The 15,384-nt window shown below is 45.5% G+C and overlaps 1 protein-coding gene across 4 annotated transcripts in view; it reads left to right on the top strand.

Annotated features, from left to right (window-relative positions):
- The window catches only part of MYO7A (myosin VIIA), a 102,324-nt gene that overhangs the window by 79,632 nt on the left and 7,308 nt on the right, over window positions 1-15,384 (top strand). For all 4 annotated transcript variants that reach the window (XM_069808576.1, XM_069808579.1, XM_069808578.1 and 1 more), the window contains 15 exons: window positions 2,709-2,828; window positions 3,561-3,734; window positions 4,969-5,196; window positions 6,462-6,632; window positions 7,644-7,761; window positions 8,054-8,180; window positions 8,295-8,464; window positions 8,566-8,756; window positions 9,290-9,414; window positions 10,246-10,403; window positions 11,506-11,659; window positions 11,775-11,930; window positions 12,348-12,453; window positions 14,118-14,231; window positions 14,812-14,899. In XM_069808576.1, the coding sequence (XP_069664677.1) occupies window positions 2,709-2,828; window positions 3,561-3,734; window positions 4,969-5,196; window positions 6,462-6,632; window positions 7,644-7,761; window positions 8,054-8,180; window positions 8,295-8,464; window positions 8,566-8,756; window positions 9,290-9,414; window positions 10,246-10,403; window positions 11,506-11,659; window positions 11,775-11,930; window positions 12,348-12,453; window positions 14,118-14,231; window positions 14,812-14,899 (2,200 nt within the window). The remainder of the gene's footprint in view (window positions 1-2,708; window positions 2,829-3,560; window positions 3,735-4,968; window positions 5,197-6,461; window positions 6,633-7,643; window positions 7,762-8,053; window positions 8,181-8,294; window positions 8,465-8,565; window positions 8,757-9,289; window positions 9,415-10,245; window positions 10,404-11,505; window positions 11,660-11,774; window positions 11,931-12,347; window positions 12,454-14,117; window positions 14,232-14,811; window positions 14,900-15,384) is intronic.

The following is a 15,384-nucleotide window of genomic DNA, read 5'->3' as shown; positions in this document are numbered from 1 at the left end:
TTTTCTTTTCCATCCATGGGACCAGCTTTTCTCTTGGGTTTCACAGTACAGGGAATCCTGGTCTTTATCTTTGCCAGGAATGAAAATGACATCAAGTTCCTAAGAAAAGTATGATCCCAAGTTCAACGTCTAAAGTGGATCAGGCGAGTCACTCGTGAGAAGCGACTCTCTCTTTCCTATGATACTAAAGGGAGTGTAAACAACTTGTTCAGATGATGCCTCCTGCACTGTAGGTGTGTGAAGATGTGATTAAATGACTTCTGGCAGGAAAGTTGATTGTGGGAGGTTGCAAGTGGAATTTGTACACCCAAAATAGCCCACATTTCTCCCCTATTTCTCACATGCAAAGGTCTATGCATTCATTCAAGCATCTACGGGCTTTGACAGTATGACCTTAGGCCTGTACTCTAACAAACTTGGCAAGAAATAGTACTACACAGCTAATTATAAATATAACTTAATATAAAAAATTGCATATATAAAGGCAAGCGTTTAATTTACCTAGAAGTATATTTGCATAGTTGCTCTCTGCATGCTGCAACTTGCCCCACCATGTGTCATACTGAAAACTTCCAGCTCTAAACAGCCACATGAGAGATGACAGGTAACGTATCTTCAGAAGCACTGTGGATCAGCAGGACTGAAGTCAGTGGGAGATGCTAAGCAGCCGACACTTTTGAAAATCAGGTTGTTCTTAAGGATTTTCTTTTTTCTGGGCAAAGTTTTGTTGCTTAGATTTGAACAGTCCGCCTTCCAAATGAGTTACACACCTACAGTCTGACTAACCCCCTGTCGTGGTTTAATCCCAGCCAGCAGCTAGGCACCATGCAGCCGCTCGCTCATTGCCCTCGCACCCTGCCCCGCAGTGGGATGGGGAGGAGAATAAAAAAAAAAGTAGAACTCGTGGGTTGAGATAGGAATGATTTAATAACTAAAGTAAAATAAAATGTAATACTAACAATAATAATAATAAAATATAATAATAATAATGAAAAGGAATATAATAAAAGATGAACCCCAAGAAAAGACAAGTGATGCACAGTGCAATTGCTCACCACCCACTGACCAATGCCCGAGCAGCGATCTGTGCCTCCTGGCCACCTCCCCCCAGTTTATATACTGAGCATGACGTTCTACGGTATGGAATATCCCTTTGGCTAGTTCGGGTCAGCTGTGCTGGCCATGCTCCCTTCCAGCTTCTGGTACACCTGCTGGCAGAGCATGGGAAACTGAAAAATCCTTAACTTAGGATAGGCGCTACTTAGCAACAACTAAAACATCCGTGTGTTATCAACATTATTCTCACATTAAATCCAAAACACACTGTACCAGCTACTAAGAAGAAAATTAACTCCATCCCAGCCAAAACCAGAACACACACTGGACTGCTCAAGTTAATCCCCTGCCTAAGAGTTTAGCTGGCTCAGGGCAAAGGGCTCAGCACTGTGTCTTTGCTTAGCCATGTTATAAGACCTCCTTTGTCCCTCTCAGATCTTTGAATGTTGGAGCCTGGACCTTCTCACTAGCCTGCTGGAGATAAAGATGTTCCATTAATTTCCATAGATATCAGATCAGGTACCGTGTCCTCAGCACTGAAAGAGCTGAAGTCAAGAATAGAAATCCCTCCTTCATCCCCAGGCCTTGCCAGTATGACATCTAATAAAGCAGATAAATCACTGGCAAAGTGGCAAAAAAATTAAATTATGACTGGAAATGAGATCTGAGAAAGTATGCCACAGAAGGCTGTGTGGATTTAAATCTTTAATAGCAGAACATTATTTTAAGTGAGCGAAGCACTCCTCGGAAATAATTTATGGGTAGCTCTGGAGATTCAGACATAGAATCATAGAACACTTCGGGTTGGAAGGGACCTTTCAAGGTCATCTAGCCCAACGCCCCTGCCATGAGCAGGGACATCTTCAACCAGATCAGGTTGCTCAGAGCCCCGTCCAACCTGACCTTGAATAATTCCAGGGATGGGGCATCGACCACCTCTCTGGGCAACGTGGGCCAGGGTTTCACATGTACCTCTGTCCAAAGTTATGGTCCATGCTGAAATATGTGGCAATATCCCCAAAAGCTTTGGAGAGGGTTTATACTAATTCTGCCCTTATTCATCACTCTTTTGTACCTTGGGCTGTTGGAGATGATAGGCATCAGTTTCTCTACAATAATGTAGTTTTATTTTTAATATAAAGTGCTTCAAATTCTGGTTTGGAATCTTCTAAAATGCAATTTAAAACCTGACTAAAGAAGCATCTGTTTAGTGTAATTGTGAAAGATCTTTTGTACTGGCTGCTAAGTGTTCTGAGCAGCATTCGCTTACAGTTCCCCTGGATCATTTCTTATGGGTCTTTTTCATTCACTCCCATCTTTTTGGCCAACACTCAATAACGTTTTATAATACATCTTTAAAGTACAGAGATAGAAAGCAGTGGCAGCAATAGCAGGAATAGAAAAGCTGCTGCACTGGCTTTGATCAAAGGTCTGTCTAGGCTGGTATCTTATCTCCACCGATGCCAGAAATGCACAGTGTAGGAACAAGGCAAGGGTGCAGCAACGTGATGTAGGAACACCCTGAGCCTGAGCGGTATCACTGCCGTTAGTCCCACAGAGCTTTTCTCCAGTAAAACATTGCTTTTTAACCTTTGCAAATGCTTGGCCTCTAGAGCCCATGGTCTAACCAACATGTTCCCTGCTGCCAACAGTATTTAAGGAACTTTATCAATGGAGGCCCCCCGGGTTATGCCCCCTATTGCGAAGAGAGGCTGAGGCGGACGTTTGCCAATGGGACAAGGACACAGCCACCCAGCTGGCTGGAGCTGCAGGTACGAGCCCTTCCATCCCCTCCCCAGGCAGCTGGGGCTCAGGGTTTAAGCCTTTCACTATCATGGGAACCACATTTCTGGCAGGACAGAAAGTAACATGACAATATACCTATTTCTCTCAAGAATTTTCATGTATTTCCAAAATATGGCATTCCCCGTGCATCCTGGTTTTGCTCCAGACTATGTTGAAGATCAGTTCCTTTGGCTACATCAATACTTTTAAATTAAATGTCCTCAAGAGTGCTCTCGGGCATTGAGGCCAGCTGGCACGGAGCAAGCCCCCATGTACGCTAGGAAACTGTCTTCCAGATGAATGTGGCCACAGGCAAACTGCCTACTGAGAATGGTCCCTCGGACTTCTTCGGGGATAGCCGTAGCTGGAAGAGGCACAGTTTGTACAGTAATTGTTCATTTTCTATGCTGATTTACTGGCATAGACAGCTGTGTTCCAGTGCCCAGGAGCATTCCCGGACATGCTTGGATTTACTGGATTAGGCATTTTGATGACTGAATGTATTAAATAAAAAAATCTGGGACTTCCAAGTGCTTCCAGTGGCTGAGCGTACATTATCCTGTTGAGAAGTATGTTATGGTAGCATTGAAAAGCAGCCAGTCAGTGAGATCAGGAATTAGAAAATGGTTACCACAGGTGGGTGGAAGAGTACGTAGGTAAATGGTCTCAATGGGATTGAAATACACATGTCTTTATAAAGTTTGATTTTAATCCACTAGGCAACCAAGTCCAAGAAACCGATCATGCTGCCTGTCACATTTATGGATGGGACAACAAAAACACTCTTGACCGACTCTGCAACAACCGCTAAAGAGCTCTGTAATTCTTTGGCCGACAAAATCAGCCTGAAGGACCGATTTGGCTTTTCGCTTTACATTGCACTTTTTGACAAGGTATATCTTAAGTTAGGTACCTGACTAGCTCTATGAAAGAAGAGGGAGGTTCTCTGTGCTGTCACATATCTTCCAGAGGGCAGAAGGACCCTGTGCTCTGAGCAAAATGGCCAGCCTTGAGGTCGGGAAGAAAGATTTCTACAGTGCAAGTCCCAGCATGATTTTCACAATACGAGTAGTTAAATGCTGGAGCAGGGCTGTAGAGACACTATGAAATCTCCCTCCTTGGAGATATTCAGAATTTAACAGGAGAAGGCACGAGGCAACCTGATCAGAGATGGTCCTGCTCTGACCAGTGGGCTGGACCAGAAACCTCCAGAAATGCCTTTCCACCTACATTATTCTGTGATGCTATGCTCTTACTCTCAGTCAAGATACTCGGAGGTGAATTTCCAGTAAAAGCCTGGATTTTTATGCAAGGGAGAAAATATATTTAACGGGAAAGCTAATGGTTGAAATTAAGCTTCTAAAATGAGCTAAAATCCAAACTGCCATACCTGCATTGGCATTTAACCCAATTTATTTAACCTCAAAACATGCTTTTTTTCAGAAATTCTGTAAAAATAAAGGTAAGCATAAATGACAAGGGAAAACAGACCTAGGGTAAAACTTCATCAGATGAGACAACAGCTGTAAGCCAATGAAACAGAATTATTCCTACAGCAGCTGTGTAAGAGGTTGAAGTATATTCTCACCTCCAGATGTGGCCACCTCTGCCTGTGGGTGGAGAAGAAAATGTTTTATACTCCATCTTCTTGGTCTTTTTTGAGGAGACGTTCATCCAGGGATGTTCACTCAGCAGATATAGTGCTTTAGGGCTTCATGCCAGACCACAGTGAGAAGACAGAGGTGATAAGTCTTCTGTAACAGGACAGGCTTTTTGTTCTGGGTTTGTCTGATGCTTAGCATGGTTGGATCCAAGTCCATGACACTGAAACAGGGTGTTTCAAAGCACAGTATGAATAAACAATACTTTATAATGGGAACGTTGGCTTTGCTAGTTCACGTTGATGTTCTCCTTTCATTCTGGATGGGAAATTGGGGCTCAAAACAAAATTGCTTACCCAGCTATGCTGTAGACCTATTCAATCTTGGCTGGCTAGTAGAGATAGCTACTTTGATTTATTTTGATAAAAAAAGGAAGCCTGGGTGAGTGACTCAGAGATACATATCTCTACCTAGAAAGGTCAACATTTAGTGGGGTGAATGCCACATTTACCTCTGCCCTGCCTAGGTGTCCTCGCTGGGGAGCGGCAACGACCACGTGATGGACGCCGTGTCTCAGTGCGAGCAGTACGCCAAAGAGCAGGGAGCGCAGGAGCGCAACGCGCCATGGCGGCTCTTCTTCAGGAAGGAGATCTTCACTCCTTGGCACAACCCAAGTGAGGACAACGTGGCCACCAATCTCATTTACCAACAGATCGTGCGAGGGGTGAAGTTTGGGGAGTACCGGTGTGACAAGGTATGTGACCTCAGCAGCTACTGGTCTGGGCCAACATGTATCCTGGACATGGTGAAATAGGTTGCACCAAAGGGGATGAGAAATCTTCATCCCTGAACACCTGCTAGCTTGGGGATTATGGTATTCGCTTGGGAGACAGTAGCTACAGGAATCACGTCCTCTTGGCTGGGGACAGACTGGACGCTCCCATGTGCTGCATGAGCACCCTCTCCTGGTCAATTTTGGATGTGAGAGTGAAAGGCCACTTCATCCATTAGCCTCATTTGGGAGGGCCACAGGTAGCCTGTAACCAGATCACCAGATCAGGAGTACACAGCAGGATCCTGTTTGGTGAATCCTGCTAAGCCTTAAACATGAGAAATGTTTTTCAGGATACCCAGACCTCTGCCATGCAATACAAACCCAGTAACGCTGTCTTATGCTAAAGGGACATTGGCAGCAGAAACCTATGCTTCTAGAATCTTTGGAAGCTTACAGAATTATTCCAGTGTCACTGAAATGAGCATCTCAAGAAAGATCAAAATCTCTGACAATATGTCCATCTCATTTGGGTTTTTTTGGCTTGTGTTTAAAATCATCCAGGTGTCAAACTGAAGATATCTCTCTTCCCCAACACCTAATCATTCTCCTGTGGTCTGGTAGAGTCCAGTCACCTTGAGAACTAAACCATCTTTCCCCATCTATATTGCATTAACTGCAGCTCTTTTATCCTATGAGAAGTCCTGCCCTTTCTTCCTCCCCGTCTCTTGCTCCTGGTGTCCTCATGCTCTTATCATCTCAGGAGCTCTATTATTTGACCCCAAAGTGCTTGGAATGTAGCTGCGCTGAAGGACATTTTACAGTTCTGCATTATGCACAGGTGCATCAGCTGGTGGGCTTCTCAAATATGAGAAATGATGGATACATGCAGTTTTTAATCATTAAACCCTGCCTACCATAGCAAAATCACCCACTGCTGACTGCAGGCATCAGAAGGAGACTGAACTTCAAGGAAAGACTGGGACAAACATGTTCACACACAGTACAGGGTTGCATGGTGCTGGTCACTGAACATGTTAAGGCTTAATCATAGCTTTTAGTGGTCAATCCCTGAACTTTATATGTGCAAAAAGCACTGGTGAGGTTCTGCTGAAAGGAAAAATCCCCACACCATTCTGAAGCAGCAGTACAGCCAGCCTCTACAAAGAGCTCTTTGAGTGATGGAGGATGGATGTTGAGGTGGTGGCCTGGTAACAGCATTAACTTGGCTTGTTTGGGTCCCACAGGAAGAAGATCTGGCAGAACTGGCTTCCCAGCAGTACTATGTGGACTACGGGTCAGAGATGGTACTGGAAAGGCTGCTAAATCTAATTCCATCCTACATCCCAGACAGAGAAATCACAGCTTCAAAAACAGTGGAAAAATGGGCTCAGCTCATTATAGCTGCACATAAAAAGGTGGGGACAATATATCACCTGGCAAGGACCAAGGCATGCTTCAGTAGCTTCATGTGCCTTTTAAACATACATCAGACATCATAGCTCATTTTAGCCTGGCCTGAAGCTAAAGCAAAGAGAAAGGGCAGTTTTTGTACTAGCCGTATTCAGCTTTACCACTGGTTTCGAGGCAAGATCTGACAGAAGACAATGACCTGCAGAGATTCACTGTGAGAAGCGAAATGCCATCTCTGGGGTCTCGTATCTGTTACAAAGGATCGTGGTGTTATTGGTTGTATTACAGTGGCAGTTCACGTCTCCATGGCAATGTCAGGACTTTATTGTGCCAGGCATTGTATAAAACCTCCCTGACTTCCTTTAGAACATTTGTGACACACTCCCACAGCGACACCTTCCATAACTCATGACCACTCATGAGGGTTGGTCATCCAGGCATGAGAACTGGCATTCATTTAACAGCAGGAGCCAGCTTCAGATTAAGACCCCTAAAAATGTAAGCATCTCCATGTGCATTAGGAGTCTCACCTCCCATTACTGTCAATGGAGACCCAGGGATACAATTCAGTTGGATCTTGCAGGTCCTCCATCAGCCTGTCAGTTACATACAGAAGTGTCAGGTACCTGAAGATGTCCTAAATAAAGCTAGATGCCTGTGCTTAAGGGCTGTTGAGTGTCTGTTTCCAGCTAAGGGACTGTCAAGCCAAAAGATTGACACCTACCTTAGGGAAACCCAAAGTTAGCTGAGATTAATCCCACCCAGACTGGTCACCCTAGAGGCTTGCCCAGCCTTCTCCAAGTCAAATTATTCCGTGAAGTGGGAACCAAAGGCCAGGGCTTTGTCCAAACTATCACTTGTTCATGTAGGACTTTCTTTGGCCCTTAGTGGCATTGAGACCTCAATTAATATTAATTCCAAGACATTCAGGTGACATTAATTGGTTTTGTTAGCTCTCTTCCTGGATATAACTGGGTTTTTACTTCATTGCTGGTTGTGGTTTGCTTTGTCTGTAGGGAATTTATACTCAGAAGAGGGCAGACCCAAAAAAAGTCAAGGAAGAGGTAGTGGATTTTGCACGTTTCAAGTGGCCTTTGCTGTTTTCTCGGTTTTACGAAGCCTTCAAATTCTCAGGTGAGTCAGTAGAGCACATCCCTGGAGCACAGGATGCTCCAAAGCAAAAGGAAGGAGAGATAGGGACTCCACAGACAAGAAGACTTAATGGACCATCTAGCTGGTCTTTTTTTGATACATTATTTTTTGGCGTATTCTGATTAGCAATGGCTCAAGCTGTGAGTCTGCCACTATTTCTCTTACTAAAAATAACACTGAGGTTTTTGATCTTTGCATCCTCCTTTGAAATGCACACACTTTCTATAGCCTAAGACACTTCATGAACTGATTGTGTATCTTGACTTCAATTCAGGGCCAAGCCTGCCTAAAAATGATGTGATTGTAGCTGTCAACTGGACAGGGGTGTACTTTGTGGATGAACAGGAGCAGGTTCTCTTAGAGCTCTCTTTCCCAGAGATCACAGCTGTGTCAAGCAGCAGGTAAGGAGGAACAGATTTAGCTGGTAATCTCACTATAAACCAGCCTTTTTCCAGGCTTTGCCTCTTGATGCCATTCCGTTTCTTGTTTATGTCTCCTATAAAAACATATCCCAGAGGGGGAAAGTTGCAAGGGCAGAGTTTCACCTTGGCCACCATTAAAGGCGATGAGTACACTTTCACCTCCAACAACGCAGAGGATATCCGGGACCTGGTGGTGACCTTCCTTGAAGGACTAAGGAAGAGATCCAAGTATGTGGTCGCTCTCCAAGACAACCCAAACCCTGGTAAGTAAATGACCCAGCCCAGTGTTAAACATACAGATAGATTAATTACTTCCAAGGGATTTGGAAAAAAAATACCAAACTAACGGTTGTTTTTCTTGCAGTGGGAGAAGAATCAGGGTTCCTCAGCTTCCTCAAAGGAGACCTCATAGTTCTGGACCAGGACACAGGAGAACATGTGATGAACTCAGGGTGGGCTAATGGGTTCAATGAACGGACTAAGCAGAGAGGAGATTTCCCAACCGATTCCGTGTACGTCTTGCCTACAGTCACCATGCCTCCACTGGAGATCGTGGTAAGCTGTCTTACAGAATGTCAAAACTTGATACAAAGCCTGAGGAGGTAAAAGGCTTCCTGAAGAGCTTAGATCTGGCCAGAGTCTCCCTGATGATAAGATGGAAACTAAAGTGACTGAGAGGCCGAAGTGTTCTCAGCCTTTCTTCTGATCTTGTCACCTCGAACACCAGAAGCTTGTGACTTGGAATATCCATGAATCTAAATCCCTCCAGCTGGCCTGATTACTTGAATGTGTATTTGGGGTTGGAGGGAACCACTACATTCACGTATGGAGCTGTATCATCCAAAGCACATTATCTTCATTAGAAAATGATCCACGCCATGGAAACACTTGTTATTCCTTGCATTGGTGACTGAGAATGGCACAGAGAAATTACAATTGCACAGTTCTTACTACTAACTGGAATTAATGGGTTATTCTTATTCACTCACTGTTCTTCTTTTGATTTTGTATCTGCTTCCTCTCTCTGAATACACCAGATATATATTATATCAAATATACTGGGTGACAGAGACCTTTTCATCTCACAGGCACTGGTCACGATGACCCCTGACCAACGACAAGATGTTATCAGAACCTCTCAGCTGGCAATTTCAGACAGTGAAGAGAGAGTAAAGCCATACACCTTGGAGGAATTTTCCTATGATTATTTTAGGTGATTGTTTTAAACCATCCTCAAAAATTATAAGAATAGGAATCCATATCCAGGTAGCTTGGGAATCAGGAAATTTTTGGCTATGGGAAAAGACTCCAAATATGCCCTTGTGTGACTTTGTACAATTGCAACCTCCAGTTTAGGTCATGGCGTTTGAGCTGTAGGTTTTCCACAGACAAGGTTTCTTTTAAGAAAGATTTCTTCAGATTGGCTCAGCACAGGTGTAACTGTGAAATTTAGTATTATGTGGGAAGCCGTGCATAGTGGTCTCATATTGCTTTCCTATGATCCCGTACACAGCCTCAGACCTCATAGGCAGCAGTTGAATTAGGTTGCAGGCATTTTCATCTCAGCTCCAAAGATTTAAATGTGCACCACTGCTGAATGCAGCTGACCAAACTGATGCCAAAACTCCCACTCCTGTTCAGATGGGCTGGTAATCCAAAGAGGCAGATCAGATCCTCTGGGATGTTTTCACCCTGGTAGGCTTGTTCTGCTAGGCAATATTCTTTCAGTGTTGCTGCCCTGACCATCCATTGCCATCATTCTTCCTCTTGTGGTTAGAAGCTTTTTGGGGTAGAGAAGGTTGTTTTGGTGTCAGTACTTGGGCAGGGGCCCTAAGGGACTTTTCCAAGCCCTAGGAAAGTACAAATGGTTATCTTTGGGCAGAACTGGAGCTGGATACTTGCTAAACTGTGAAGTCCCATTTGGTGTAAGAGTTCGTTAGCCAGGTGCTGTGAGCAACCTTCCCAGGTGAAACACTGGCCACAAGCTGTCCCTTTTATCATTCTAACCTCTCCACCTTTCCTCTTGCTTTGCCTTTGCCACCAGGCCACCTCCCAAGCATACCCTCAGCCGGGTCATGATCACCAAGAGCCGCGGGAAGGACAAGCTGTGGTGTTACACCCGTGAGCCCATCAAACAGCCGTTGTTGAAGAAGATCCTGGGCAGCGAGGAGCTGTCTCAAGAAGCCTGCATGGCCTTCATTGATATCCTTCCACTGCCTGGGGGAGCCCTTGGGCAACACGTCTGACAGGCAAAGGGCTGACCAGGCTCTTTAGGGCCCCAAGCAAAGCCCTTGGAAAAGTTTCTTGTCCCCCTTAAGGGCTTTGGGACCATGTTGCAGGCTTGGAGATAGGTCTGATCCTGAAATCTGTACTCAAGCATCCTTGAGACCTGAGGGGTGTCTGCTTCTTAATAAATGAGGGCCAGAGAACAAGTTATTGAGTCCTGCTGGTCCACACTGCTTAGTGGTTAACTCACTGGCTCTGTTCTGGCTTGCTTTCAGCTATGTCTCTCCAAAATACATCTGCTGTGGAAAGCTGTAGACCTAATCAGTGTGGATACAAACAGTCCACATGGCCTCGAGGACTGAATATCCCTTACCTGGCAGAACGTACACAGCATGGGAGAGATGAACTGAGTGCAGACATAGATCCAATCTGTTGAAGTAGCTTTTATTTTTTGGTGGGGCTTTGCTCTAGGATCCAATCTTCATGGTTTGAACATTCTGTTTGTATAAGCCTGTTACTGATTAATATTACATTCTTGCTGCTAATACTGGTTTCCTCTTACTAGCAAATAATAACAGGAGGAGGAATTAAAAGAACTGGCAAAAAAACAAGAGGGCATTTGTAATTTTATCCTTTTCCTCTTGCTGTGTCATACATGTTAATTCAGAAAACTGTGGCCTGTTTTCCTGCAGAATAGTTGCAATTTGGCATGATGGTGAAGGTAGTTATTTGGTTTATGTTACTGCAGCTCCACTGGTGTCTGACACTAGCCGAAAATCTGGTCTTTTACAGTAGTACCTGTATGTGTGATCAGGTAACACATAATCACATGCAGCTTTCTTAGGTCTACATATCCTGACCCCAAAACAATTCTTTCCACCTGAGATGATGCATGATAAAGGGAGAGAGCTTGCTGGACATCACCTAAAGCAATCTGAAGCCTTTACGATACACTGAGCCCCATCCATCAAATTGCAGCCACTTCTGTAGTCATGTGTAGGATGTCTTTAATGACATCATCAACAGAAGGGCTTCCCCAATCATCCCAGTTAGTTGATCCTTGACTCCTACCTCCCACCAGTGCTGAAGTATATGGGTGACTACCCATCGAAAAGGACCCGCTCAGTTAATGAGCTGACAGACCAAATATTTGAAGGTGCCTTGAAAGCCGAACCCCTGAAGGATGAAATCTACTGTCAGACCCTCAAGCAGCTCACGGACAACCACATCAAGTAAGAGTCGTTCCTTCCCCTTGGCCCAAATGCACTAGCCTCTGTTGAGCAAAGCAGATCTGAAGTGTCCGTGCTGTGGGTGATTTTTTTTCCTCCTGGGTCTCTCCTTGTGTAGGTACAGTGAAGAGAAAGGCTGGGAGCTGTTGTGGTTGTGTACAGGCCTTTTCCCTCCAAGTAACATCCTCCTGCCCCATGTCCAGAGGTTCCTGCAGTCCAGGAAACATCACCCCTTGGCAGCAGACTGCATCCAGAGACTCCAGAAAGCCCTGAGGTACGGCACCAAAAGACCTCCTAGTCCTGACTGTGCCACAGCATCCAAATATGCATGAGAAAATATGAGTAGGAGATATTTTGGTGGCTGGGAGGGACAGTGAAAACTCACAGCCTCTCTCTGTGTTCAACCAAGTGAATGAAAGGGACATTGGGTGGAGGATATCGCTGATAAACTGTGTGTGGGAAAGTAGACATTAATTAAGCTGACTTTGTCCAGGTCCTTCTAAGTCACCTACAACCTAAGCAAATACACATTCCCCATTACAATTTTGCTTTCTTTTTTTTAGGAGGGAAAAAAACCTAATATTAAGAAAGTCGCTGAAGTTACTCAAAAAATAATATGTATTAAAATGGAAGATTTAAACAAAAGATTCTTGCTTTGATGATTTGGCATTTGCCACCTCCTGTTTTGCAGGAATGGATCCAGGAAGTACCCGCCCCATCTGGTAGAAGTGGAAGCCATTCAACACAAAACCACCCAAATTTTCCACAAGGTTTACTTCCCTGATGACACTGATGAGGTAAACAGGGGAGAAGGAAATTCTTCTTTTCTGTCAGGATGGCAGTCGATTTTCCTATTAAAATCTCAGAAGAGGCTAATATTGATTCTGATTCAGAAAAACTCATCCTTTCCAGAAGACTCTGGACCAGAGCAGTGTAAGGAAAACCCATCCTTATCTATCCTGACCAGCTCAGGGGTTTGATTTGCTGCAATTCACGTTTTTCAAGACATGCCAGTGCTTGCTGAAGGCTTTATACTATGACCCCAGAAAGAAGGAAACTGGGTGGGTTCATCTCCATTCACTCACAGTGGCTCACAAGCCTTGGCTACCAGTTATTTGCAGCCTAGACCGACAGACATTGTCCACCCAGCTACGCCCAGCGGGGTACCGTGATCGGGCTCCCTGGGGACTGGGCAGATTATGGCAGCACTGGCAAGTAGGTAACTGAAATTATACCTTCTGACCTGAGATGACACAAAAATCATAACTGCAGTCAGGAACCTCTCCTTAAGCATCTTACACGCTAATAAGGCAGCTTATTATATTGATGCCAGAGCAGATATGCATGTCCTTGCAGATACTGCTGTCTCATGCTACTGATTACAGTCTTCCTATGAGGCTCGCATCTCTGTCTCCCCTCATGCCCTTGGGCACAACTAAATTCCTGTATTTCCAAATGGGTTTCTGTGTAAAGGAGTGCACACCCATGGAAGGAAAAGGATTCCTTTCCAGCAGCTTGCTTATCTGTAATGGGGAGTTGAGAGAACTTCTGGGATTTCTCATCACTTTGAGTGCTTTTTTCTACACAACCAGCAATGAGCTTTATACACATGCATCTGTGTGAGAGCCAGTAGAAGGAGGCAGTGGGACTTCTGCACTTGGATGGGTTTGCTGTGATCCTTTTGGCCATGGCAGTCACCCAGGTGGACTGGCAGAGTAGCATCATTCCAGTACAACATGCATCTGCACTGAAAAGCTGCTGAACACCAGCAGCACTGAGCTCCAGGCTGGCCTCTTGTGGCATGTGGAACATGGGTCGTGGTGGTTCAGGCTAACACAGTCATGCATGTGGTGGTCAGAAGCTTAAATTCCTTAAACTGCTACGAACCGAATCTCTTTAAGTGGACAGAACAAAACTGAGGTGATGTAAATGCTGAGCACAGCTCAAAAGGCAAAACCAGGACTGGGACCTGCATGCAGGTGGGACAGTCCTTTAGAAATCCCATCCACACATAAAGCAGGAGTCATCTCCCCTCTCTTCAGCTACCTAGAAGTCAGGCATTTGATCTAAGCCAGGCATCTGACCTCATCATGATCAGTGGAGAGACAGTTGGGACAAATCAGCCTGGAGGTATCTCACTCGCTCTCTACCCCCCCTAGAAAAACAGCTCTGAGACATAACTGTTAGATCAGAAAAATCCTTTGTGTCGCCTGGGGAGCCCTGGATAAGCCAGCACAGGATACAGATAGAGCATCACGAAGCGCAACGGTACAGCAGTAGCATGGCTGAGCTTCTCCGAACATCCCTTCCCGTGCCCAGAGCCACAATCCACAATGTCACTGATTTCATTGGTGGTGGGCACCTAAATCCCTCTGTGCAGCTGAGCCTAGAGTTCCTCAGAGAGCATAAAGTGGAAATTAACCTTGAGGTAGCAGTGATGAGGATCTTCCTTTCTTTGTAGGCATTTGAGGTGGAGTCCAGCACAAAAGCCAAGGACTTCTGCCAGAACATCTCCAACAGGCTGCTCCTAAAGTCCTCTGAGGGCTTCAGCCTCTTCGTCAAAATCTCCGACAAGGTGAGTGACCCACCCAGGGGCTGGGGTAGCCCCGAGGCACTCGGGGTGACCCACCTGCCAGTGGGTACACATTGGTGGAGCCAGAACTATCTGCACCCTCACGGGTGAGATGCATTTCTTGGCAAGCAGCGTGGTGTCGCTAAGTCAGATCCAACCTGCTACAGGTGAGATTTGCAGTCCCACAGCCCTGACTTACAGCAATCGTCTCGAAGGGCTTAAAACACAGGCAAAGCTCTCCTAGCCTGTTGCTGAGTCGGATTTATAAGAAAGGACTAAGAAAAATGTGCAGCTTAGAGCTGCCTCAGGTAACTGGGAGAAATCTATGGAGACAGTCATCATGAAGGGAAACAAATTGCTCCAGTGAAATAGGAAGCCGCGGTAAGGAGTAATAGGTGAAATTAGAGACAGAGCCTGCAGCAAGGTGCTGGCTGTGGCTTTCTCACGTCAGCAGTTTGTAACACATCAGTGTAACGGGGACAAAGCAGTGAGCAACAACTACAGGAGATGAGGCAATGGCCAACCCTGCCTGTGGCTTCTTGCCACTTGCTCAGTCTTTGTAACTATGTGCTGTGTCCCCCAGGTCATCAGCGTCCCCGAGGGAGATTTCTTCTTTGACTTTGTGAGACACCTGACGGACTGGATAAAGAAAGCAAGACCAGCAAAAGATGGTAACAGTGACTTTTCTCCATTGTGGGTCATTCAGAGCCCTCCTAGAGCCCTCCAGACCTTTCAAACTAGATTAACCATGCGGTCTGCCACATCTGTTGGGCCACACTACTGTGGGTGTGCTGTCTGGGGGACATCAGGGGACAGCCCTAGGGACATCACCTGGGACATCATCTGTCCAGGAGCAGCAAGACCTCTGCTCCAGGGCTAGACCTGGCCCCTACAAAGAGCACCTGATGGTGGGCAGCTCTCCAGGGCCTGTCTGTGGGAAGGTTTCCGTGGTGGGATTCATCTCGCCTTGCTGCCCACATCCACAGTGGAGCTGGCTGCAGCTCTGGTGAATATATCAGTGGCTGCAAAACACACGTGCCTCCAGGGTGCAACTCCTCGGTCCTGCATTAGGCACGAGCACTATCACTGAAGTACAGTCATGCAAGTGAATCCAAACAGTCTTTCCATTTTATTAAAGCTTTGCAAAAGAAAAATG

The sequence above is a fragment of the Haliaeetus albicilla genome, chromosome 20, assembly GCF_947461875.1.
Source record: "Haliaeetus albicilla chromosome 20, bHalAlb1.1, whole genome shotgun sequence".
Classification (NCBI taxonomy): Eukaryota; Metazoa; Chordata; class Aves; order Accipitriformes; family Accipitridae; genus Haliaeetus; species Haliaeetus albicilla.
This window is presented reverse-complemented; position numbering and strand designations above follow the sequence as displayed.